General features: G+C 42.3%; 1 protein-coding gene, 2 long non-coding RNA genes and 1 pseudogene across 12 annotated transcripts; 3 read left to right on the forward strand and 1 right to left on the reverse strand.

Moving 5' to 3' along the window:
- The first annotated feature begins 2639 nt into the window (after positions 1 to 2639).
- Positions 2640 to 3323, forward strand: LOC103637387 (uncharacterized). Its single transcript, XR_002268309.1, has 3 exons — positions 2640 to 2762; positions 2838 to 3178; positions 3260 to 3323. It is a non-coding gene; the product is annotated as an uncharacterized lncRNA (long non-coding RNA).
- A 293-nt stretch (positions 3324 to 3616) lies between these two features.
- LOC109944925 (uncharacterized) lies at positions 3617 to 4025 on the forward strand. Its single transcript, XR_002268310.1, has 2 exons — positions 3617 to 3649; positions 3725 to 4025. It is a non-coding gene; the product is annotated as an uncharacterized lncRNA (long non-coding RNA).
- A 10617-nt stretch (positions 4026 to 14642) lies between these two features.
- On the reverse strand, positions 14643 to 15257 carry LOC103649733 (zinc finger protein 4-like; annotated as a pseudogene).
- On the forward strand, positions 15093 to 22108 carry LOC103654164 (peptide chain release factor PrfB1, chloroplastic). 10 transcript variants are annotated; one of them, XM_020550106.2, is made up of 14 exons: positions 15093 to 15200; positions 15287 to 15488; positions 15556 to 15615; positions 15861 to 16083; positions 16800 to 16892; positions 17227 to 17274; positions 17982 to 18079; positions 18173 to 18350; positions 18901 to 18932; positions 19760 to 19840; positions 19934 to 20081; positions 20756 to 20971; positions 21087 to 21273; positions 21658 to 22108. In XM_020550106.2, the coding sequence occupies exons 8-14, from the start codon at positions 18324 to 18326 to the stop codon at positions 21948 to 21950; spliced, it is 984 nt and encodes a 327-aa protein (XP_020405695.1). In that variant the 5' UTR covers positions 15093 to 15200; positions 15287 to 15488; positions 15556 to 15615; positions 15861 to 16083; positions 16800 to 16892; positions 17227 to 17274; positions 17982 to 18079; positions 18173 to 18323; the 3' UTR covers positions 21951 to 22108. The 10 variants fall into 10 exon arrangements, with proteins under 10 accessions (XP_020405695.1, XP_020405696.1, XP_035822044.1 ...); XM_020550107.2 differs by having other exon boundaries at positions 15888 to 16083; XM_035966151.1 differs by adding an exon at positions 19390 to 19588 and having other exon boundaries at positions 15287 to 16083.
- Positions 22109 to 26093: the final 3985 nt, after the last annotated feature.

Consider the following 26093-nt stretch of genomic DNA (forward strand, 5'->3'; position numbering starts at 1 on the left):
AACGTGGGCGACGTGTTCGTACGTGGATCGGTGACGTGTAACCCGTAAAAGGTGGAAGCGCATTTAAACAGACAGTTACGACACCGTAAATGTATTCATAACATTGCATAGATGTCTGTTACTCCCCCGAACAGATCGCCCACGATCAGCGCGGCCACGATCCTAAAATTAAGCGGGTAATGGATATGCGCCGTGAAATATGCGTCCACGATATTGGATATACGTTTGGTACAGGGAAAAAAATCATAATCTTCCAGAAAAGTGGTGAGTACGCATCATTTGATAGTCCACTGCTGGGTGAACGGCGATTTGGATCTGGAAGATGGCGGCGCCATGGGGAAACAAGACCATAAGTGAGTATGCGACGCCGACGTCTGTTCATAGACAAAATCAATGCTTGGATATCGTAACAATGGTGCAGGAAGAAGAACAAGGAGGGTACCAGTTAGCGTCAGATGGAATTAAGCATACAGAATCAGCTACTGCTGTAAACGCAATTACTCCACCGGCAGCTTTGAGGGCCCCAGGGGTTGATGAACAGACCATATTTGAGGCATCAAGGATGACAGTAACTGAAGGAGGGCAGCACCTTAATACTATGCGTACTATTGGTGATCATGAACAGGACACACCAGTGATTCTGCAGAGACATGTAAGTATTATTGAACTGATTTGAATTTTCAGTATTGAACGTTGAATTGTATACAGTATAAGGCAGCTAGAGATGGTGTGACATTAAGTATTTATATTGTGCATACACTGTGAAACTTTTGGCTGAAAATTGTTATGATCTACATACAACATAAAAATATATAGGGTACCATAGATGATACAATTTATATTTTTTGCACAGGAAGTTACAATTGATCCGAGATTAGTACCTAAGGTTGGTATGACATTCAGTGGGGTGGATGAAGCATATAAATTTTATAGTAGGTATGCATATGAAGTTGGATTTCCATTGAAAAAGTATAGGGAACGGAAAAATTGTAAGTGGTTGAATTGCTCGATGGAAGGCAAAAGATCAGTAAGGGGAATATCAAACCCAAAGGTACGTAGTACCAGTTCGAAACGGACACAATGCAAGGCCGGTATGAAACTTAAAAAAATTTATGATGATGCAAAAGAGAAAGTTATATCAGTGCGTATTGATCTGTTGCACTTGGATCATAATCATGAATTTTTTAAAAAGGATACCGAAAAGAATCAATTACAATGCAACAAGACGCATGATCCTGAATACATGGAGTTCATAAGTTCAATGCAAGAGAGTCGAATCCCGCAACATTGTATTATGGATTATGTATCAGAAATGCACGGTGGTCCTGAGAGTGTGCCTGTAACAGCACAGGACATGTATAACCTGTAAGTTTATGATATGTTCCGATTGATATACATAATGATATATGATGGTTGTTGTTTCTGCCTAATGCTAAATTCTCACAATAATTTCAGGAAAAAGGCAAAGCAACGAGAAAGAAATGCAAATGATGTGGCAAAGCTACTATCCTTTTTTGCATCCTACAAAAAGGATAATCCACAATTTTTCTCTGACTTCCAATTGGATAAAGAAGGCAAGATTTTAAGCATATTTTGGTCACATGCAAGCCAGCAAGGGGATTACATTGATTTTGGTGATGCGGTTACATTTGACACAACACATAAGACTAATCTGTATGAAAAACCACTAGGTATGTTTGTTGGTTCAAATCACCACCTACATTGCACTATATTTGCTTTCGCATTGTTGGGGGATGAAACTGTTGATACATTTGAATGGGTATTCAACGCCTTCAAAACATGCATGGGAACCGAAGGTCCACGAGTGATGCTGACAGGTACGACTGATAATAATGAATTAAATGTATATACATCAACTATGGCTTAAATTAGATATTATTTTCTTTATATAACATGGAATAAGATTCGTACAATTGTGTCATATATGTTTGCAGATCAAGATCCTGCAATGCCAGTAGCCCTCGAGAGGGTTTTCCCGCATACAATACATCGTTTATGTCTATGGCATGTGCAAAATAGGTATATGCCTTTTCTAAATGAGTTGTATGCAAGATTTGAGGAAATGGACTTTAAGAAACGGTTTCAATCTATAATACATCATCCTTTGACTGAGTTGGAGTTTGAGACTGCATGGTCAATGCTACTTGAAGATTTTGATCTGCACGATAACAGTACTCTGGATAAGCTGTATGGAATACGTAAGGATTGGGTGCCTGCTTTTTTTAAAAATCATTATTGTGGTCTAATGTTGTCTACACAGCGTAGCGAAAGCATGAACAGGCTTGTCAAAAGTGCACATGTTGATGCAAATACTCCGCTTCATCAATTCGCCAAGCAAATGATGAAACTTCTACACAGTAGAAAGATGAAAGAGTCAAAAGAAGCAGTGGGAAGCATGGTGAGGATAAAATTGTTATGTCGTATATTGATACTTTAATATAAGTGTAACTAATTTGCATTATATATGCCACAGGGTCAAAAGGAAACGAACACGCTATACATGTTTGAGATAAGGGTTGCAAGAGCATACACAAGGGCTGTGATGTGTAGATTCCAGGAATCTTTGAAATATGCAACCGCATTCAAGATAATGCATGACGAAGAAGGGGGTGCAAATGATTGGGTAGTGCAACATACAACTAGATCGAATAAAATTGTTTGGGGACAGCACCAATTCAAAGTCACAGCTGATGAAGATGCAGGAAAGTATACTTGTGAATGCAAACATTGGGAACATACAGGTATGGAGTACTACAAAGTAAATATATACATTGAAAACATATGAACAAAATCTTAAGATCATTATTGTTTTATAGGGCTATTCTGTGTACATGTACTACGCGCGTTTATGCATCTTCAGATTGACCGGATACCGAAAGAATATATTTTACAAAGATACACCACCTCTGCAAGGCAAGATGTTCCGTTTTCAAGAGATGATAGGAATTTGAAGGGGAAGGATGGAGAAACTAAGTCATATAGACAGAAGATGTTGCTTAAAAAGGCAATGAAAGTAGTGCATCATGCTAGTTTATCCAAAGCAGGAAATGATAGAGCCCTAACAGTAATGGATGAGCTTCTCGAAGTACTTTCGCGTTTGGAAACAGATATAGACGTTGAGGAAACTTGTGGAACTAGTGGAGGAGATGGTATACAGGTATGTAATGTTTTAATATGTATGTTGCAACATATTATTAATCATATTATATTGATGAGGTGTGAAACAATAAAATCTCAGGACGATGATGAAGCCAATAGAGACAACGAAAAGGATGATGAATTTGACGAAAGGAATAACAAGGTTTGAATCGTTCTGTTGTTAATGTTTATTTGTAAAGGATGTATAATGATCTTTCATCCAAATTTTCAGGAAATTCAAGACGTATCTATTATACTTGAACAAGGTGTGGTCAATGATCAAATACATATACCAGTACGTCCATTAGAAGAGGTAATATCTTTAACAACTTTACTGATTTGCAGTTATACATATACATGATTTATACGTTTGAGTTATTGGGTTATGATTGAGCTTAACAAAATGTGTTGTCAATTACAGATTAATTTGCATGATCACGCAATAATGGATGTTAGTGGTGTCAGTGAACAAAATGATAATGCCAGAAAGGTAATAATGGTATAAATACTGTATGTTGTACTACATAATATTATATGCTGAGAAGTATTTACTTTTGAATTGCAGAAACTGGAATTTGCAGTCGATGGGATAAGCTTGGCAAGACCAAATAACTCAAGACCCAAAGGAAGAACAATAAAGGGGAGTGAAGAAAGGGTTATTAAATTGGGAGCTAAAGGTACAAAGAAAATGACCAGGAAATGTCAGAAGTGTGGAATTGCTGATGGTCACAACAGTAGGACATGTTTGTCAATGGAGGAAAATAGACAAAGGTTGGCAAGCCTTGCTGGACGTAAGAGAGGACGACCTCCAGGATCTAGGAACAAGGGTGGCAGTAAAGCTCCTGATTGGAATGAGACAACAACATCTAAAAAACACGCAAATGAATTCGATAGTAGTGAGTCAGACAGTGATTAGAATGTTGTATGAGATACGATTAATTTGTTTTTACAATAAACCTTGCTTGTTTGGCAACTGATTTATATAGAGGTGGATATTGAAATCTAATGAATGGTGCGTATATTGCTTAATAATGTTGCGTAACTGGAACTACAAAACAGCGTATATAACTTGTGGGATGATCGTATAATGTGTAAAATATATACCAGTACTGTTGATAAAACGACAGCAGTGAGTCAGGCGCGCGAGTAGTCTGTTGTATCTGATAGAAATAATCTAAGATATAAAGTTGTTGAAATCTGATAAATATAGCGTATATTGCTTACTAATGTTGCATAATTGGAAGTAGGAAATATCGTATATGGCCTGGATGATACTCGCATATAAATAGATGGTAGTATTAAGCAATGAGGTATACATATAACATCTTCAGAACATAAAAACAGATCATATTTAAAGCACACAGAAGTGAAAACATCTGATGTTCACATATTCGCGACATAACCATAAGTATCCAGCCAACTAAAGTTCACAGAAAGAACCTGGGTAACACCCCTAACACAAAGTAGCATGACAATTGTTCTGAAAACAGCACATATAAGGAAGCTTCCTACAATTGTTAACTGAACAAAATGGCCAAAATACCACAATACGGTACATTGCCCACACCATTGCTTAGATCTGACATAGTTCACTAATTGCGCGCAAACATAAATCTCTGGATATCTAATGGAAGTGGCAACGCCTTGTTGATGCGATGGAATGTGAGTTGATGAAGGGCATGAGCACGTAGATCTCGGGAATTGTCCTGCAATAAAAGCATAGCTTGCATCAGCCACATCTATAGCTAACATGAACAACTCATGGCAACCGGACTATAGAAACAGTTAGCACAGACACTTACTGGTTGATTGAAAGAAGATATGACACCTGCATTGTGATCATAAGATTTCATGTAACTCATCACAAAAAATCCACAGTCATTTGACCCTGTCCTCATTGTTGGGCAGTTAGATGGCATATCCAATGGAAAATTACCAAACTTAGGAAATTCTGCGTTGGGGCAAACGTGTTGTAACGCTTTGCTCAGTCTACTCATTATCACCCTAGCCCATGGGAATTTCCTGCCACCTAAATAAATTGGATCATAATGATAGTCCTTCCATTCGGTGCCACCAAGTTGTATACCATAGGGATTCGAATCTAAAATGTGGATAACCCGGTGGTGTAGATTGATCACATAGAGTGTCCAATGACCCCTGCTAAGCATAGGTACCATTATCTGTTGATGAGAAAAGTAAATATAGGTTACATGTTGCTGTTGTAAAGTCATGATAATTAAAATGTACAGTTAATGAGCTGATGAAACTGTGAACAAAATGTTAATGGGACTTACCGACTTGCATTTATCCAGATTCACAAAAGCAGGCAATGTGTTGTGCAAGCAATTCTGTAGGACATTTTGATCAAACGGCTGAGGATTCTTGCTGTGACGTTCCTGTTCTTCAAAATTTAACAGAGCCTATAAAAAAAATAGAGTGTGTAAGTATATTATGTGTATAGTTACAATAACTGTGAAGAAGAACCTACCCCAACGTTGACATCAAGTATTAATCTGTTAGATGTCAGAGTTCGACGATGATTTTTAGAATCATCACGAACACACTCTATGAAACACTGCATGAAGACATCCTCAAGACATTTACCCTCCGCGAAAGATTCATAAATATCCATACAGTTTGCACTGTAATCACCGTAATCAATAACTACCCTGTATGATGAACAAAGGTATAGATTCTTATTTCATAAATGAACCAACTTATAAATACGTTATTCGTAATTTGGGTTACATGTACCTGCTTTGGTCAATGTCCTTGGAACAAATTAAATCCCACAGAGAACGGATACACTCTTGCTCTGTAAGTGGTGGATCAGATCCAGAGATTGTAGTACCTTTGAGTGTATCAACCTGAAATGCAACATGGTTGTAAGTGGTTGAACATTAAAAAAATCAGTTTAATATCATAAAAAGCATTATGTAATATGTATGTTATCATACTGACATGAGGAGTTGGGGTCTGGTCAAAAACTGGCCCACTGTCATTTTGTTCCATCTCCTCTGTTGCCATTGCACCTCTCTACACAAAGGTATACAATTAGGATAACTGTGTTGTATGTATAGTAAAATGTAATTATAACATGAGACATGGACTGCTAACAAACATTTTTTTCCGGTGTCACGTCAAATTTGGGCAAGCATGTGCAAGCTGATGTGGTTTGAGGTGTGATATTTGTGTTCCTCAAACTTATGTTTCGAACATCAAAACAGAACTCCTGTTGACAAAAAAAGTGTGGTTCGCATACTGCTAAAAAGAAGTATGCATACATGTACGTATAATGAGTAAAAATAGTATTGTCGTTGGACAAATTACCTGTTGATCTGAAACCACATCCGATTCGTCGGGAAAGGTCTCAAGGACTGTACGGATATGCTGTTGTCTTTCGTGGATTTCTTCAAACTGAGTAGCACCCAGTTGGGTCTCAAGCTGCGAAGCTTGGGATGGCATATCGGGTGTGGGCTGGGTGGCATCAACTGTGTGTCCTTGTACACAATTATATTGAAAATAATATATGTCAAAATTTGAATTATAAATCAAATGTTGATGTGTATACGTGACAAAAACATAAGCTGTTAACTGTACTCAAAAAACGTATACACATGTCAAAAGATAAAATGTTCTGAATAGTGAATACCTGCTGAATCAGCCGAATTCACCGGTTGCTGTGGCTCATCCGTCTCGTTTTCCAAATTTTCAGACCCGGCACGTAGTACCTCGTCTATCAATTCTATAAACTTGTCTGCTATGTCATATTGCTTGACAATAATTTTGTCGATGCTGTCTTTTATGGCTACGCATGACTTGTCAACCTCCAAGTCATATGCAGCAAGAATATCTGTGAATTTAGATCGATGACGATGGGGGAGATCGTTGATCTTACTTGACATCATCTCTTTGATAGATGGAAGTTTGATGTTAAAAGTTGGCCGAGGCATGGGGCCAGGGCGCGGTGCATCAAAAATATTGGTCCTGCACTCCGGCTGGTTGTTCAGCAAAAAATAGTAAGAATCCATGTCCACCTTCGTATTCTATTTGTTCAATAAATAATCATAAACAGTGGATATAGTACATCATAAACTTGCCTCAGATTGGCGATCAATCTTAGGTCCAACTGCATAGCATGTCTCCGTCGAGCTTCGGAACTAGAAATAAAATTGTAGTTACTATGAGTAACCAACTGTGTAACTATGCATAACCAACTGTGAAAATATGAATAACTTACTTCACAGTGTCCGAAAGATTCAGCCCCATGGCGAACCTTCCTCTTGTCAGCTTTGGTCAAAGCTTTTATGCTATTCTTATCAAAAAATTTAATGCGAGGTGTGCCACTCTTATTATGGGGGGCAGCGGCTGTATGCAGGTGATCCAAGTAGTACAACTACATTAAAAAAAATTACAATGTTCAATAGCAATGTAAGTAGACATAACAAACATCGTAAAACATGTTACATAACTAACAAAGTTAGGAACTAATAATGAAATAAATGTGCATACGGAAAAACGCTATACTTACAAGGACAACAATGGAGCATCCATAGATAGTCGTGGAGACATTTGTGGTGATCCGGTTGTGCCACTTCTTGGCAGCTTCACATAGATCATTAAAAATCAACTGGCACCAGTCGATCTCATGGAAACGGTGCATTTCTTCTGTGAGAAGCACCTCATGATATGTGATGCCCCAGCTAGCAGTTGGAAACAGCAATCTGTTGAATAGAATGAGGAAGAAACATCTGATTGAAAGGTCATCATCCTCGCCTTTCCTTAATCGATCCTGTAGAAATGCCACATTGAACTCATCTTTGGCCACACCAAGCTCTGCCCTCAAGTTGCTTGCTGCAACTGCTTCATCAATACCCAAAGGTTTACCACCTCCATGATTTGGCACGCCAAGAATAAGATGAACAATATCCTTTGTGATCTTGAGTTCCTTTCCTGGACCAGGACGTATTGTCATATCCTTGGGGTCTAGCTTGTCCATCAACCATTGGAGGTGTGATCTACTGCACAGCGCATCTACTGTCATATCAAGAATGGAAGAGAAGCCTTTGCGTCTTATAGCCTCACGTTGTCTTTCATTCAAAATGTTAATGCTTGCAATGACATCTTGGGGGTTGCACCTCACATTAAGCCTCTGTTAAACAATATACAACATGAAATAATTTTGTTATTATGAAAAAAATAATCAAAACATTACAAATATGAAATTGTTTGTTGGGTATGCATAACATTAACCTGTCGGGGTAGCTCCTCATGTTTAACCCTCTTTGTCACGACTTTTCTTAACACTCTTGTGTGGCTTTCAGAAACATTGCGCTTCTTCATAGCTGGCATGAAGTCATCTTCATCAGAATCAATCTGAACTGTTTCATTGGTCACATTTTGACTGTCAGCAATTGAAGGATTTTCAACTTCTGGACATGGGTTATGATGTTCTGCAGAGGGAATGTCTACACTGAAGCACTCCTGGCTTGACTGGATTGTTATACGCTTGGGGTTATTTGGAGGACGGTCGACTTGCTTCATTTTTTTAAATTAACAGCTGCATACATAATATACAATGTTGTAAAAAATAAAAGGTTATATATGCATATGTAGTTATGGTGTGGTATGATTGAATCAATTAACCTAATTGTTTTAAATACCAAACCTAAAACATCTGAATATACTGTTCTCTATTTACATTTGCATACACATACTGAACTGTTTCAATTATTAGGAAAACTGAATATGTTTCAATAAAAACAACCCTTGCTATGACCAAATAATGTGTTAGCTGTAATGCTCTGAAATAAATTAATGTATGCACTAAACAGATATGAAATTTTAAATAAAAAATATACTCTAGGAATAACAACTAGTTGACTGCTCATTTACTAAACACATTTACATAAATAATCTGAATATGTTTGAGCAAAACAAAAGTTGCTATAACCAAACTGTATTGTCTGTGACCTAGTGTAATAAATAATGTCTGTTTTGTAATAATACAAAACTGTATATGATTCAATAAAACATGTACTGAACTGTTCAAAAAGTAAGTGAATAACAGACCTTGCTGTAACCAAATAATGCATTAGCTGCAATCATCTGAAAATACATAAATGTATGCACTAAACAGAAATGAAGTTTTATATAAAACATATACTCTATGAAAAACAACTAGTTGGCTGATCATTTACTATACACAGATGCATACATATTCTGAACTGATATACCATCATAACAAACTGAATATGTTACATACAGATGCATACATGAAACACATTAGCATATATGTTCTGTCCTGTTATACGTTCATAAAAATCTGAATATGTTGCATACCATTGCATACAGTTGCAATTATAAAACACAATTTGCCTGCAACCTGATATGTTTGAGCAAAACAAAAATTGCTATAAACAATCTGTATTAACTGTGAACTGGTTTAATAAATAATGTCTGTTTTAAAATAATAAAAAACTGGATACGATCCAATAAAACAATACATGCTGTCACACAATGTATTAACTATAACAGTAATGGAATAAATAAGTGTATGCAGTCACAAAAATGATTCAATTGTGTACATGAGCGTAACCTAATGTGCATAACCAACTGTGTACATGAGCGTAACCGACTGTGTAATTGTGCGTAACCAAATGTGTAAATGTGCGTAAATGTAATACATCAACTGCATAACTAATGTCAACCCTAGCCGTGATCCACACAATGCAAAATGAACAAAAAACAACTAGTTTGTTGACGGTCAAACACGATCAAATGAAATGCGCGCGAGCTAGGGTTGGGAAGAACACACCGATTGGAGCGGTACCCGTTGGCGGCGGCGAATGTTGAGGATGGCGGAGAACGTGGGAGCAGTCGGGTCGGCGGAGGGCGAAGGAGCAGAACCGTCGCCGGAGAAGGTAGGGTTTTCGCCGGTCGCCGAATGCAGCGGCGCGAATGTTGGAGCGACGATTGGGGAAACCGAGGGCGCGCCGCTCAAATGCCGCTTGCGACTGGCTCGACAGCGAGCGGCGAGGGGTTGGAAAAGTCGTCGGAAATGGGAGCGGAGTCGCCGGGAAGGAAGAATCGCCGGAGATTCCTGGAGTCGTGCGGGGGTTGGGGTTTTGCGGTTATGGAAACTGAGCCGGGAGCAAAGGAGCTAATCGCGGGAGTCACGTAGGTATTTATATGGAAACCGAAAGGTCAGTCGGCTGTGAAATGCACGTGCGTTCATACTTGGCTGGGGCTTCCTCTAGCTAAACAGAGCCCAGGGCTCTAAATACATATAGTATATATATATATATATATATATATATATATATATATAGTATATGTATTTAGAGCCCTAGGCTCTATTTAACTATAGGAAGCCCCGACCACGTACCGACCAGGTGCGCGACCGCACCGGACCCTTTTTGGCTTATTGTACCTAACTGCTTACGCCAAAATATAATACGAGTTATGCTGATGTGTGTATCAGTTTATGCAAATATAGTCTGCGCATATTACGTGCATCGGGCCCACGATCCGGCCCACGCCACCACTATAAAAACACCCCCACGCCGCCAGGAATTAGGTTTTAGCGGCGGCGGCGGTGATCCTGGGGGCCAGCAGCGGTGTCACCTCGAGGCAGGCGACCGACGGCGGCGCTCCACTAGAAACGAGCAACAACGACGCTCCGAGGCAGGCGAGCAAGCGGTGACGACGCTCTTGAAGCGGACGGACGACGGCAGCGCACCCTAGGCCCGGTGACAACGGCGGTTGTCCCGTCCGTCTCTGCGATGGCCACCGCCACCGCCGCTCCAGCATCTGTGGCGCGACGACGGATCTGGGGACACGCTCGCGACGGCGGATCCCTGAGGTGCGACGGCGGATCTGGGGACACGCTCGCGATGGCGGATTCCTGTGGCGCGACGGCGAATCTAGGGACACGCTGCGGCATCGGATCCCGAGGGCACGCACGCGGCGGCGGCCCCATGAGGTGCGCACGACGGCGATGTGCCAGCGGTCGCGACGGCGGATTTCCCTAGGCGCTAGCGACGACGGCATCCTCCCCTAGGCACGAAGTGGTGGCGCATCCCAGATGCGAGGCGCTGGTTCCGCAGGACGGCGATCCTATTTTTATGCTATTTTGTATACATATTTATGCCAATGTCAATAGGATTTTATGACCTATATTTCAGTTCATGGATCCGCTTCCATCTATTTGTCTGTTTCTGATATTTCTATTCATTTACGCTAAAATTTATACTCATTTACGTTATTTTGGTTCACGATTTACACTTAAATCCGCTCGAGCCAGAACCCGTCATTTACGCTGTTTTGGTTCACGATTTACACTTAAATCCGCTCGAGCCAGAACCCGCGCACGATTTTTACGTCGTAATTTGTCCCCATTTGCCGTTACGAAATCAATCGATGATTTACGCTAAAATTCATACTCATTTACGCTGTTTTGGTTCACGTTTTATGCCAAATTCCGCCCGAGACAGCGCCTGTGGCGATTTTCATGCCGTAATTCGAGACCCATTTGTCGTTACGAAACAGATCGATGATTTACGATAAAATTTGTACTCATTTACGCTGTTTTGGTTCACGTTTTACGCTAGAATCCACCCGATCCAGAACCCACGCACGATCGGGTGCACACGATTTTTACGCCGTAATTTTAGGCTCCGTTTGCTGTTACAAAACAGATTTTGGAATTACGCTAAATTTCGTACTCATTTACGCTGTTTTAGCTCACGTTTTACGCTGGAATCCGCCCGAGCCAGAACCCGCGCACGATCGGCTGCATGCGATTTTTACGCCGTAATTTTAGGCCTCGTTTGCTGTTACAAAACAGATATAAGATTTACGCTAAATTTCGTACTCATTTACGCTGTTTTAGGTCACGTTTTACGCTGCAATCCGCTCGAGCCAGAACCAGAACCAGAACCAGATCGAGCGCGCGTAGATATACCTGATTGGGGCTTCCTATACTAATGGAAGCCCAGGGCTCCAATTACCATCACCCTATATATAGTATATGTATTTAGAGCCCTAGGCTCTATTTAACTATAGGAAGCCCCGACCACGTACCGACCAGGTGCGCGACCGCACCGGACCCTTTTTGGCTTATTGTACCTAACTGCTTACGCCAAAATATAATACGAGTTATGCTGATGTGTGTATCAGTTTATGCAAATATAGTCTGCGCATATTACGTGCATCGGGCCCACGATCCGGCCCACGCCACCACTATAAAAACACCCCCACGCCGCCAGGAATTAGGTTTTAGCGGCGGCGGCGGTGATCCTGGGGGCCAGCAGCGGTGTCACCTCGAGGCAGGCGACCGACGGCGGCGCTCCACTAGAAACGAGCAACAACGACGCTCCGAGGCAGGCGAGCAAGCGGTGACGACGCTCTTGAAGCGGACGGACGACGGCAGCGCACCCTAGGCCCGGTGACAACGGCGGTTGTCCCGTCCGTCTCTGCGATGGCCACCGCCACCGCCGCTCCAGCATCTGTGGCGCGACGACGGATCTGGGGACACGCTCGCGACGGCGGATCCCTGAGGTGCGACGGCGGATCTGGGGACACGCTCGCGATGGCGGATTCCTGTGGCGCGACGGCGAATCTAGGGACACGCTGCGGCATCGGATCCCGAGGGCACGCACGCGGCGGCGGCCCCATGAGGTGCGCACGACGGCGATGTGCCAGCGGTCGCGACGGCGGATTTCCCTAGGCGCTAGCGACGACGGCATCCTCCCCTAGGCACGAAGTGGTGGCGCATCCCAGATGCGAGGCGCTGGTTCCGCAGGACGGCGATCCTATTTTTATGCTATTTTGTATACATATTTATGCCAATGTCAATAGGATTTTATGACCTATATTTCAGTTCATGGATCCGCTTCCATCTATTTGTCTGTTTCTGATATTTCTATTCATTTACGCTAAAATTTATACTCATTTACGTTATTTTGGTTCACGATTTACACTTAAATCCGCTCGAGCCAGAACCCGTCATTTACGCTGTTTTGGTTCACGATTTACACTTAAATCCGCTCGAGCCAGAACCCACGCACGATTTTTACGCCGTAATTTGTCCCCATTTGCCGTTACGAAATCAATCGATGATTTACGCTAAAATTCATACTCATTTACGCTGTTTTGGTTCACGTTTTATGCCAAAATCCGCCCGAGACAGCGCCTGTGGCGATTTTCATGCCGTAATTCGAGACCCATTTGTCGTTACGAAACAGATCGATGATTTACGATAAAATTTGTACTCATTTACGCTGTTTTGGTTCACGTTTTACGCTAGAATCCACCCGATCCAGAACCCACGCACGATCGGGTGCACACGATTTTTACGCCGTAATTTTAGGCTCCGTTTGCTGTTACAAAACAGATTTTGGAATTACGCTAAATTTCGTACTCATTTACGCTGTTTTAGCTCACGTTTTACGCTGGAATCCGCCCGAGCCAGAACCCGCGCACGATCGGCTGCATGCGATTTTTACGCCGTAATTTTAGGCCTCGTTTGCTGTTACAAAACAGATATAAGATTTACGCTAAATTTCGTACTCATTTACGCTGTTTTAGGTCACGTTTTACGCTGCAATCCGCTCGAGCCAGAACCAGAACCAGAACCAGATCGAGCGCGCGTAGATATACCTGATTGGGGCTTCCTATACTAATGGAAGCCCAGGGCTCCAATTACCATCACCCTATATATATATATATATATCTATACTACCTATTAAGGCTCTAAGGGGTAGGCTGCCTCCCCTGTTCTGCCTTCAGCCAATCTACACCGTCCATCTATATGCGTCAAATCATCACCGTTCGTCCGTCGCCTCTGCTTGCGGGCCGTGCGCGTCGCGACCACTTCCACCACCTCCTCCACTCCCCTCCCGCTCCAACTCCTTCCCTAACGTAGGCGTCTCTGCGCTCGGCGCCCTCACCGCCTCTCCCTCCGCCTCTGCTCCACCTCCCCAGCCGCCCACAACCACGCGTCCTCGCCTCCCCGACCAGCCTCCACCGTGACATGGTTGCCGCCTCCTCTCACCTCCTCATCTCCCACTCCTCCTAGCGCAACCGACGGTGACAGGGATGAGGTTGGGTGCGGTGTGGTGCCGCTCGATGCGCTATGCTCCTCGCCCACGCTCGCGCAACGCAGGACCTTCCCCAACCGCGACGACAGATCCTCATCCACACACCCGCGGGCGCCTCCACCTCCCTGGGTTCCCCTCTGCTCCTCGTGCCCCGCAGTAGAGCAGCCACATAATTAGGGTTCTTCAGTCTGATTGACAAAATGTCCACCTAGGGCTTTTCTCAATCTCAAATGCTGCGGAGGCAGGGAAATTTGTTGGCTTCCGTTGTGTTTTTTTGCTGTGAAATTACGGCCGACTGCGCGAGACCGCGAGTGACCGCCGGTCGAGCCCCGAGTGGTTCTCCTGCAGGCCTTCCCTCGTCTGGTCGAATCATAAAATGCTTACATATGATGACCTACTTCTTATTACAGTTTAATTTACAAACGTAGGGTTAGGTCAAGATTTTTCTCCATTTGCTTCTTGGACTCATCTGAACTTGCTGTGAAGCTTCCTGGCCATACTAACCCTCCAGGTTCTTCAACTGCAAAAGGCATCCAGCCACTCATTCGGCCTCCGTCGAATCTTGCTACGGGAACCGCAGCTCTTTCACCATGACCCTTCAGAATCGTGGAGTGCGAGTTCACTCTCGAAGGATGGAGAAAGGAAGCGGATGGAGGAAGGCCCATCATCATCTGAAGTCTGTATGTCTTTCTTGCTGCACACCTCCCCTCTTGTGCGCATTCTGGTGCCCACCGAGAGCCTGCGAACTGAAAAACTTTCTCATGCAGTAGTTGCAGGAGAAAGTCCTATGTGGAGTGCCCACTGGTTTCACCTCTTGAGGCTTGACTTCTTCACTTTTTGGCGCATCAAGACCCAACTTCAGCCACGGTACTGTGGTACTCTCATCAGCTAGACCAGCTTGGTTAACTTGGTCTGCTGACTTCTGCTCTTCCACCCCAGGTACTCTCTCCATTGCTCTGTTTAGATAGGGTTTTCTGAAGTTTGTGTTGTCATGCCTCCCCCTGCTTTGCTATTGCTATAAAAAGAAGCAGGGGTCTTCGGGCAGCAATAATTCAGCAGAAAAGGCGAGCCATCGGTACTTTGAAGTGGACCAGAGGATATGCTAGCTTCAGTAGTGGCAAACATGTTGGTCCTTGTTATTCTTCGAGATGATATACCTGTCATCAGTACTCAGTAGTGACCGGCTTCAACAAACTTCAGTTTCCTGTCCAGCTCACTCCCTATCAGGTTAGCACCTGCTCTAGATAGCAGCGTTATACATTTCTATCAGGTACAGTCCTGAAACCTCATGCAGGTGTTGTGCGCCTATCATCCGGGGAGCTACTGCTCACAATTATAATTTGTCTTTGTCGAGGTAAGTCTTTACTACTCCTTAAGACCCTAACGTAGGCGTCCACACTCATGCTTAAGTCGTGCAATTATGAATTAGTAAGCATATTTAATACTAGAATAGTTACTCTAGCCCTGTTCAAAAACCTGAGACTTAAATCACAATGCAGTGAGTTATATTCAACTTATTGCTCGACCTGCCATCCTATCGCTTTGCAAATTCGTGAGCGACCCGTCGTTGCAATCCAAATGTCGCCATGTTCCTTCCAGGATAACATGACGTGCTCCACCTCGTAGACGGACCTGTGCCACTACTCATCGTCAGCACGCCATGACAGCCGCAGCAACAAGGTCACCTCCTCTCGGAACGGTGGCCGGTTCCTCGCCTCCCGCCACAGGAAAATATCACTCTCAGATTTCTTCATCTATGGGTCGGCGCAATCCAAGAGTGACACACACCAGCAATGAATGGCTCTGGTATTGACCAAGATGAGTGAGTCTACAAACCCCTCGATCTAAAAATTCATGGCATATTTATTTTGACGAATACTAAAGAATTGCAACTACCATTCACTATACTTCAAAATGGAGAAGTTTCTACTAGCAAACATGGATGCAATTATGCGTCTTAACAAGCATGATGTGAAGTAACAATATACGGGCACCTGACTATAGTAGAGTTAAAGGTAGTTGATCATTTGATAGCAATGGTAATGCGGTATCCTCCCTGACTGGTATAATAACTCCCTCACGGGATGGAGTGTCTTTTAGATTGTGGTCGTCGTTCATTGGCCTACGTGCCGCCCTGTACGTATGCTAATGTAGTCTACTTTGCCACTCAGAGAGTCAAATGAAGGTTGCACCATGCAGGCATAGAAGGCAGAAATCAGAGATCCTTCGTGCCCAGTATGTTGACGTTAGAGAGCTCTGGTACAGACACCATGCATACAGATTTAGTCGGTCTAATAACATCGTTTCTTCTCCCATAATTTCTTTGGACTGAATTCGCATTCCTGCTACTCACTTACTCCTGAATCCGGAATTCCTGATATGGTGGTGACATGCCAGTAGCAGCAATCAGACTCAGCTGCTACTTGTTGGCCAGCTGAAATATGTAAAAGCATGCTACTTATTATTCTGTAGTTTGTAGTTTGGAGTGATGTTCTATCATTTAATCCGCAAAGTCTTGATAATACATGATTTGTGTAGGAACATGGAACATTGAGACGTATGTCAACCCAATGAATTGGATATTGAAGAATGGCTGGATATAGATGAACCAGCTGATATTTATGTTCTTAGGTAATTTTTTCACTCAGATAAACCTTCATTCTTTCATGTGAGTTAAACATGCTCTCGAATTTAAAAGGGGAAAAACAATAACGTAAACCTTTTATATATATTCTACTGATATTTGTGTCGTGCAATTGTGAATTAGTAAGCATATTTAATACTAGAATAGTTACTCTAGCCCTGTTCAAAAATCTGAGACTTAAATCACATTGCAGTGAGTTATATTCAAATCAGCACTAAATTTTTTCTTGCGATGTACTCATAGCAGTAGCACTAAATCTTTTAAGTGACTCATTCCATGACTTAAATGCATTTTTACTGATTACTTCCCATTTCTTGCTAGCTGTTTACGTGCATCTGTTCGATCTATGGCTTCTCGGCGCTCTCCCAGGTAATTTTCTCGTCTCTTCATTCGAACTCATAGCAGTATCACACAAGTTTTTCTTGATTAGTGGTATACTCAGACCAGTGGTATATTTAGAACAAGTTTTTCCTGATTAGTGTTATACTCAGATCAGCGCTTAAAAGTATAACAGACTTAAATCACATTGCAGAGAATTATATTCAGATCAGCACTTAAAAGTATCACAGACTTAAATCACAATGCAGAGAGTTAAACCCTAATGTCTCTTTATTTTTATTTTTGTATGCTTGATTATTTATTCTCTTGGTGTAATTTTCTTTTTTGTTTGCCTTCATCTGTAGTGAGACATGTGGCCTGCAGTGAGTTATATTCACTGCATCACTAGATTTTTACATGCAGCGTACTCTTAAAAGTTATTATTGTTATGTCTTGACCATTTGGTTTTATCATACTCTTAAGATGAATTCGATTGTTGTTAGATATAACCATTGAATAAACTTATTATTATGCCTTGACCATTTGGTTTTATCATACTCTTAAAAGCTACCTTTAGTGGATGTTTTTTGAAGCCACAATTATATTGAATTCATCTGTTTCTATATTGTTTGGCAGTCAAGTCAATGCCACAATTATGAGATATTGAAATCGATGGTAATATATGTTTTTTATCGACTAATTTATGTGTCTAACCGCACACACCACTTCTACGGTCGGCCTTATGGCTTCTCCAATAGGGAAGAATGTGCGCCTTCAAAGGAAGGTGAACTTAAGAGTAAAAGCAGCTAATGAGTTATAGTTTAACAAGGATGGCTCAGCTATCAAGAAGCTCCAGGTGAGCTCCACATTTTTTTTATTTATGATGATACAATGATGTGTTGTTGACCCTCAACCAGTCGCTAATCGTTTCTTTTTCCCTACATTTTAGACTGGAGTCAATAAGCTTGTTACTGCTACTTCCTAACTGGTGCATAGATAATTTAACGCCGCTTGTGCGGCAATCTCCATCTATATGTGACCTGCAAAAGATAAATCCTTAAATAGTAGGTCAATTGCGAAGCTTTGTTAGTGATGATCCGATGATCAAGAACCGAAGCACCTTCAAGGTACAGTTTCCTTTATTTGCTAAACTGTGTTAATTGTTTTGTTTTAGAAAAATAGTGTAGTCATGGCATATGTATGCATGCGGTGTATTAGGAAACCATGACTACAAAACAGTTATGGTTAAGTCCATATAACTTTTCTATGTGCTTGTTATCTGTTTTCTTATAGTGATCTTCTAATCTTTTTGTCGAACTCTACTGTAGAGAAAATAGAACTTTGATGTAAGTTACAAACAGGTGAACTAGACAAACCATTCTGTTGTAGTTGACAATCATGATATTTGAAAAACGAGCTCACAACTATATTTCACACAATTGATGCTCCAAATTATTTTTCTGTAATTGAAACCTAATGTAGGAATGTGTAGGATATTTGATTTGCCTATTAGAGAAAGATTTGATAGGATGTTTGCTTTGCTTGGTAGGGAAATATTTGATAGGATGTTTGCTTTGACTGATAGGAAAATACCAACATTCTCATCTTCTTATGGCCCTGTGCTTTTACTTCATGTGCTATCTGAATATAGAGTATAATGTAAAGCTATTTTTGCAGATTGGAACTGCAGAGTGGTCGGGTTCTCAGATGTAAGCTGCACAACATTAAGCTATCTCCCCATCGATATTGCACACTTTAACTTGTTACCATATTTAGTTCTTTTGTATGCCTTTATAGTGGCTTGTTAATTTACACTGCTGGTTCCTGCAACCTTTTACAAATTGGTAAAAATGAAAATTGAGAGAGGAAAATTTGTGCTGAAGCTTTATTCGTCCTTTGGTTAAGTGATTACTGAATGAAAACAAATTTAAAAATAGTAATAAGGTTTTTGTTCTATCAAACACAATCAAGATTTGTTAGCTTGCTTGCTGCTGCTTAGATCAATATTGGTTTCTCACATCAACTATGCTAATGTTGAGGTGATAATCAGTCTTTCACTAGCATAAGGATGTATATGCAGACTAATTTTTGTCTCCGTTGCATGGCATTTGTGTTGTTGTATACTGCTCAAGTACTGCTTATGAGATTGCTTGAACTTTATCCTAGAGCCTCAAGAGTTGTCGTTGGCCAAAGCTACATCTATCTTTCTTTCAGTGTTTTGCTGGAACTGATAACGTTTCGAGTCTGCAGAAGAATGAATCATAGAAAGTTAATGTGTGCATCCATGGTTGTGGTCTTGACACGGCGGAGCGGACCTCGCTCGGGAAGCTGCTGCAGCCGGTAGACTATTGATTGGAACTTTTAGGTACATAAGTTCTCCACATGTAGATGAGCGTTATCATCATAGATATGGGGTTTGTCATCAATCTTTGTTTATAAACATCCTATTAGTTATTATTTTTTATGTGCATTGTAATAATATGCTTGGAACTTATTACTTGTTTCTTTTCTTTATTTATTTATTTATTTATTATAGGTCAATCCCTGTTTTGTTCCCATGCTTGAAATTGATGGTCTTCATTTTGTTGGTTGTGACAAAAGTCAAAACCGGATGGAGGTACTAAGCAAACAACCTATGTTATTCTTGGGTTTTGAATTTCTTTTCCAAAAGAACCTGCTTGCACATATTAGCTGATTGTGGAGCTACAAGATCCCTTCTATTTAGGTGTTTAGTTGTGGAGCAGATTGCGGGTTTTGAATTTCTTTTCCAAATGTCGTCTTCACGCCCACCGCGGAGGGGTGGTGACCGAAGAGATAGTGGCAAAGGCGTCCCTTGTGGGCTCTGCTCCTATCTCGCGGTATGAAGCCTTTAACTTATGAGATGAGATAGGAGTCTGTGTTCTTATCCCAATATAAGGTCTACAATGGCACAATGCTTGTACCATCTGTTTTTGCGGTAACTTATTTTTATCATGCAGTGCATGTGATTTGAAACTTTGTGTTAGCCTTTATTGCTTTCTACCTTATGGCACCTGTAGTAGTGAACTGATGATATTATTGTGGACTCTGAAGCTTTGTTTGCTTAGAATGGTAATTTTGTTGTATTCTATTTCACAGGATAAAACCGAGTTGAGCAATTGTCGTTCATCTTAGTGCTAATTTATGGGTATTGCTACTTAACAATAACATTTCGTTATTGTTGTACGAAACCAGTGCTTCATGGTAACATATAGTATATTGCTACTTAAAAATGATTGCCAGTTTTCCACAACACCCATTTAAACAAGATCGACATATGTGATATATAGAAACCATAGCAACACACGTATATGGCTGCAATGTAGCGGTTCCGTTGCAACGCACGGGCACTCACCTATTAATTATATGGATCTGTCTGGCATGGTTGTGAAAAAATATAGTTATGTACTGACCTCATGAAAGAATGTCGATGACCAAAATTTTCATTTAAAAGCATTTGTTTGCTTACTCTGTGTGCTTGTATCCTACTAAAAAAATTGTTTGATCTATGCAGGATTGGGCTGACATGTTACTAAGGATGTATGTAAGATGGGGAGAGAAGCAGCGTTATAAGACACGAGTAGTTGAGAAATCACCTGGTGAACAGGCCGGTATAAAATCAGCAACTGTTGAACTAGAGGGGAGATATGCTTATGGCTATCTCTCTGGCGAGAAAGGGACACACAGGATTGTTCGTCAATCACCATTTAATGCTAAAGGGCTTCGGCAGGTAATATTTGCATTGCACTGTTCTAATTCTGTAAATTTATCAACATTTTGTCTAAGTTAAAGATATTGTACCTTTCTAATTTTCAGTTTTCTGCTATATGTGCTACTTTATGCAGACAAGCTTTGCTGGTGTTGAGGTTATGCCTCTTCTACCAGAGGAATCCATGGCTGTGGACATACCTGAAGAGGACCTGGAGATAAGCTTCACAAGAGCTGGAGGTAAAGGAGGCCAGAACGTGAACAAGGTGGAAACGGTTGTTCGCATGGTTCATATTCCAACTGGAATTGCAGTTCGCTGCTCAGGTATAATTTCACACCAGTTTGCATTTGCATTGTGGTGAACAACACATACTCAGTCTTCTCTATGTACATTGGATCTTAGGCAATCGATTACAAAAAAAGCAAAAAAAAGTAGTAAATGAATTGGTGGTAAGCAAAAGATGTGAAAAACTAATTGATGCCCTCCTGAAAGTACCAGAACTTCCTACCCCTGAATCGTGACCATAGTTGATAGGTAAAATCTTAGCTTTTACCAATGCTGGATTGCCACTCTTGCAGAAAAGCTATTTACAACTTTGTGTAGCCAGGATGTCTGAAATATCTTTGAAAATTGAAATCAAGAAGTCAAAGTAACTGCAGGTAATACGAGATAAATCTGGCATTTGTTTTTAATGTCCAACTTTGCAGAGGAGAGGAGCCAGCTGGCCAACAAAATAAAGGCCCTCAGCCGGCTCAAAGCGAAGCTGCTGGTGATCGCCCTGGAGCAGCGTGCATCAGAAATCAAGCAGATCCGTGGAGACATTGTGAAGGCAGAGTGGGGGCAGCAGATACGCAACTACGTCTTCCACCCCTACAAGCTCGTCAAGGATGTCAGGACAGGGTGTGAGACGTCGGACATCACTGGCGTAATGGATGGAGAGCTAGATCCCTTTATCAGAGCATACCTTAAGTACAAGCTAACTGCGGCAGCTACCAGCTGATTTTTGTTGAGGAGCATAGCGATGAGTGATACCTACATCCATTGTATTATGTTGTAGTATGAGGTTTTCATCTCTCTCTTGATTTAGTATAATTTCATAGCACTAGCAATCTAGCATTGTATTTATTGATCTAGGAATCGAAGTGGAAACATGGCAAACATGGGTTGCCATTCTGTGTTCTGTCATTCTCATTCCCCCTCCCCGCACTGTCTTTCTCATTCCCCCCTCCCCGCAAAGCCCATTCCCATTCCTTGCTGCCATTCCGTGTTCTGCCAATTCTCATTCCCGGCTGCCATTCCATGTTCTGCCATTCTCATTACCCCCTCCCCGTAAATCTCATTCTCATTCCCACGTGCACCTTACGCCTAGCTAAAATCTATACTACCTATTAAGGCTCTAAGGGGTAGGCTGCCTCTGCTTGTTCTGCCTTCTGACGATCTCAACCGTCCAATACACTTTAGAGTCTCTCAGCCGTCTGATGCGTCCGATGCGCGCACTCTCACCCCCACGCATCGCCCCGCCCCCATCGTCCAACCGTGCGAGCACCCCATCGTCCCGCCGCCTCCTGCCCCCCCCTCCTCCGCACGAGCCGCAGCCGGCCCCCGCAGATCGCGATTACCTCCCTGCACCCTCGCCGTTGTCGTGGCGTCGACCTCAGCCGCACCCCCGCGATCTCCATCCCGGCACCCTCCCCTCTCCCTCATGCTTGCTCTTCGGATCTCGGGAGTCGGGACTCGCCCCTCGCGCGGCCCCCGCTCGTCTGCCTCGTCCCCGACTTCTCCGACCGCGTCGTTAAGGCGCTCAACCTCTCCATCATCGTCCGCGACTGCCTACGAACTTCTCCGAACTAACTGCTCACAACCAAACTCTTATCTCAAACAAACAGGCGCTTAGAAGGCGCGCTGGCCGGTGGATGACGATGGCGGGTGGCGGGGGACTGAACCGGTCTTCATCGAGGGGGCAGCTGCCGCCGTAAGAGCTGCTTGACGATCTCTGCAGGTATTTCACAACAATCCTGTGTGCTGAAAACAATGTAGATTACTTTTCAATTCTTTGGCTAGGAGTAACTTGTTGGTTGCTGAGGATGATGCTTTTAACCGTAACCGCAGGGAATGCGCTAGGCGGCTTATCAGCTTCCATACCCTGGCTCTGGAAAGCAAGCAGAAGGCGGTGTACAGGAAGTACTCCAAGCCCAAGCTCGGCTTCGTCGCGCTTCAATCCCCTGACAAGAAGCTATTGTCAGGTTGAGGCTCGCTGCTGCTCATTGTTTTGTATCATCGCTTCGATGGTACCATTTGTTTGGGTCGTGTGCTCTTTGCTTTTCTACTGAAGCAGATCCTGTGTTGGTTAGTCAGTTTGCTTAAACGACTACTGAACTCTATTTCTACTGAAGCAGAGCCTGTGTTGTATGTGTGTTGGGAGAACGTTGAATATGTGATGTCAAGCTCAAACTTCTTCTCATCCTTTCATGTCTTTAATATATATATATATATATTTTAAAAAAATCCAGTAGTTTCTAAATCTTTACTTAAAACAATAGATATATGGAAAGCGTTACAACATTTCTATTTTTGAATTGTTCAATTCATCCAGTAAAGCAACATAAGGTTGATCCGAATTCAGGTTCACAAGAAGTTCTATAAAGCAATACAATCCATGGGAAGAACACTGAAGTGCCCTGAGGTCTGTAGACCATGTGCATATATTTTTGTTTCTCTCAATTTATGCCTGGATATTCAAGGAGGAATGTTCTATTGGTACAAGGATCCTATTGTTGGACCAGGATTTTCCAAGGTACACACACTTACTAGATATCATTATATCACTAAACAGATTAAAAGCCTGAAATTACAAACCCTTATTAATTGTTAAATCTTGACTGAGAGGTTTCGTTTCAGCCATATCATTTTTTGTAATTTTGTTCATATGTTAATTATGAAACGTTTGTCTGATTATCCAGTAAAATGATCCGGTCGTAAAATGGCAAGGCGTGCAAGTTACATTTTGCAGCTTCTCTATGTAAATGAACATGATATTATCTGCTTATTGTTATTATCTGCTTATGGCCAGACCAATATATATTGAGTTTGAAAAAGAAGCTTGACAAAAAGGCTTTCAGATTTATGCTATAAACGTTCACATCGAAGCTACTTTTTATGCTCAATGAAATGCCCTGATCATACTCACCATAGGGATAGAGTGAAACTTATGCTTGAGTCTGCCCACTTGTGTTGTTTATCCTGTCTTTCCACTTTCCAGTGTTGCATACTGATGAATATATATCTAGCAGGTAACAAAGCATCAGCTACTGTTCAACCCTGCCTACTGCTCCATCATGATATAATTCCTAAATGATGTTCAGACACTTAATGATGCACTTCGTCTGTTCTCTACTCCCAAATCTTTGTAAGGACACAAAACAATTGATGAAAAGGTACATACCTTGTCACCTTTTTGTTTAGTATATTTTTACATTTAGTTTCATCACCACACAATACAAGTGGATTATGCAATACATTGTGGTTTGTTTTATCTTCAGATGCATTTTATCTTCAGATGCATTTTTAGAAGGTATTGGAATCTAACCTGCACCTCTTGATGTGCCCTAGATCTAACTTGCACCTCTTGTGATATATAAAACCTAACCTCTTGGGGACCTCTTGCAGATTCTTGTGCGGAGGGCCAAGAATTGGTATACATGCTTGGATTCAGGGAGTTCCTGCTGCGCTGAAAGAACTTAATGTCTGTATTCAATCCCGCAATTCTAAATCCCACCAATCTGATTGGTGAACTTTATTATTTTTAAAAAAACAGTGAACTTAAGTGTTGACTAAGTAGGTGCCCGTGCGATGCCACAGAACATAAATTGCTTCTCGATTTGTATATCAGCTATGCTTCCTGTGGAGCAAGGAAGCGAACGCAAGCCAGCCTTTTGTATTAGTGCATTCTGTTCAGTTCTTACTTGATCATCCCGTGTTCTCGCGTGTGCCATGGCCGAGTGGCAAGCTCAACACTGGTATTGTTGTCTTGTCTCAAATGAAGTCCGGTTCCACAAGTTAACCAAAAATCTTCATGGGTGATAGCTGTGTCAGATTCTTCCGCGCATAGGGCAAGTAATGCAAGTGATAGCTGTGTCAATTTACCCCCATTTTTTTGGGCATCACTTGTCTCAAATGAAGTCCATTGGAGGTTCGCAATTTATGTTCCGTGGCATCGCACGGGCACCTACCTAGTATATATATATATAAGCTGTTGGAGATGGTCTTACGGCCTTATGTTAGTTTGAATACTTAAATTCTCTTTATTACTTATTCGGTTAGAAGTGAGACTAAACCCCTTACTAGTTAAACTTAAATAGATAGAAATTAATGGTTCGGTTGCCCTCTAGCTGCAGCTGCTGCCGCTGTAAACAAAATACCGTAGAGCCGCAGCCGATTAAAGCCGCAGACAAACCCTTCAGATTGAAGAGGACGAGGAAGAAATTAGATCCTTCTTTTCGTTTCGATCCGGAGGGGATCTGAGTTCCGTTCAGCTTACGTCCCCTCTTCTAGCATATACGACCCATCCATCCATCCTCGCCGAAGATTGAAGATCGCGGATTGTTTCATGTGCGTGGCGGCGCCGGTGCGGACGGAGCAGACTACAGGCCACCTCGGGGCGCCCGCCCGTGGCTTGTCGCGGCTCCGCCGGCTAGCTCACGTAGTTGCAGGCGATTTTCTTCAATCGTATCATCGCACGAAAACCCTCCCCGTACTCCTCTATAAAAAGGCAGGCATCGCAACTCACCAGAATCCGTCCATGCAAATACAGTGAAGCAGAAACCAGAACCAGAAGGCAGAAATAAAAGAAGCAACATGCAGGTCTCCAACTTCCTAGTGGTGGTTCTCGTGTGCGTCCTCATCTCCGGCAGCGCCGAGACAAGCGCTGGCGCCGCGGCCGTGCCGCGAGCTCTGCTGAGAGCCAGCGTGCTCCCGGCGGCTCTGCCACACGCGGTGGCGGCGGCGGCTGCCGGGGCCGCCATGGACGATTGCTGCAGGCCGGGGCCGAGCTGCTGCGGGGACGACGACGCTGCCCGGGCGTCGTCGGACTCCGGTGACTCCCCGTAGTACTTCGCACAGCTCGTGGCATCGTCGAACCTGATGA

This window comes from Zea mays, chromosome 3 (assembly GCF_902167145.1).
Source record: "Zea mays cultivar B73 chromosome 3, Zm-B73-REFERENCE-NAM-5.0, whole genome shotgun sequence".
NCBI lineage: Eukaryota > Viridiplantae > Streptophyta > Magnoliopsida > Poales > Poaceae > Zea > Zea mays.

What these genes read in the sequence shown, in the direction of transcription:
- LOC103654164 (XM_020550105.2), top strand. Translation starts at nt 18,324, where the DNA reads ATGATCAAGAACCGAAGCACCTTCAAG. An exon ending in GAGTGGTCGGGTTCTCAGAT is followed by an intron (nt 18,933 to 19,759) that starts GTAAGCTGCACA and finishes TATTTATTATAG; the next exon opens with GTCAATCCCTGTTTTGTTCC. An exon ending in ATGCTAAAGGGCTTCGGCAG is followed by an intron (nt 20,972 to 21,086) that starts GTAATATTTGCA and finishes TACTTTATGCAG; the next exon opens with ACAAGCTTTGCTGGTGTTGA.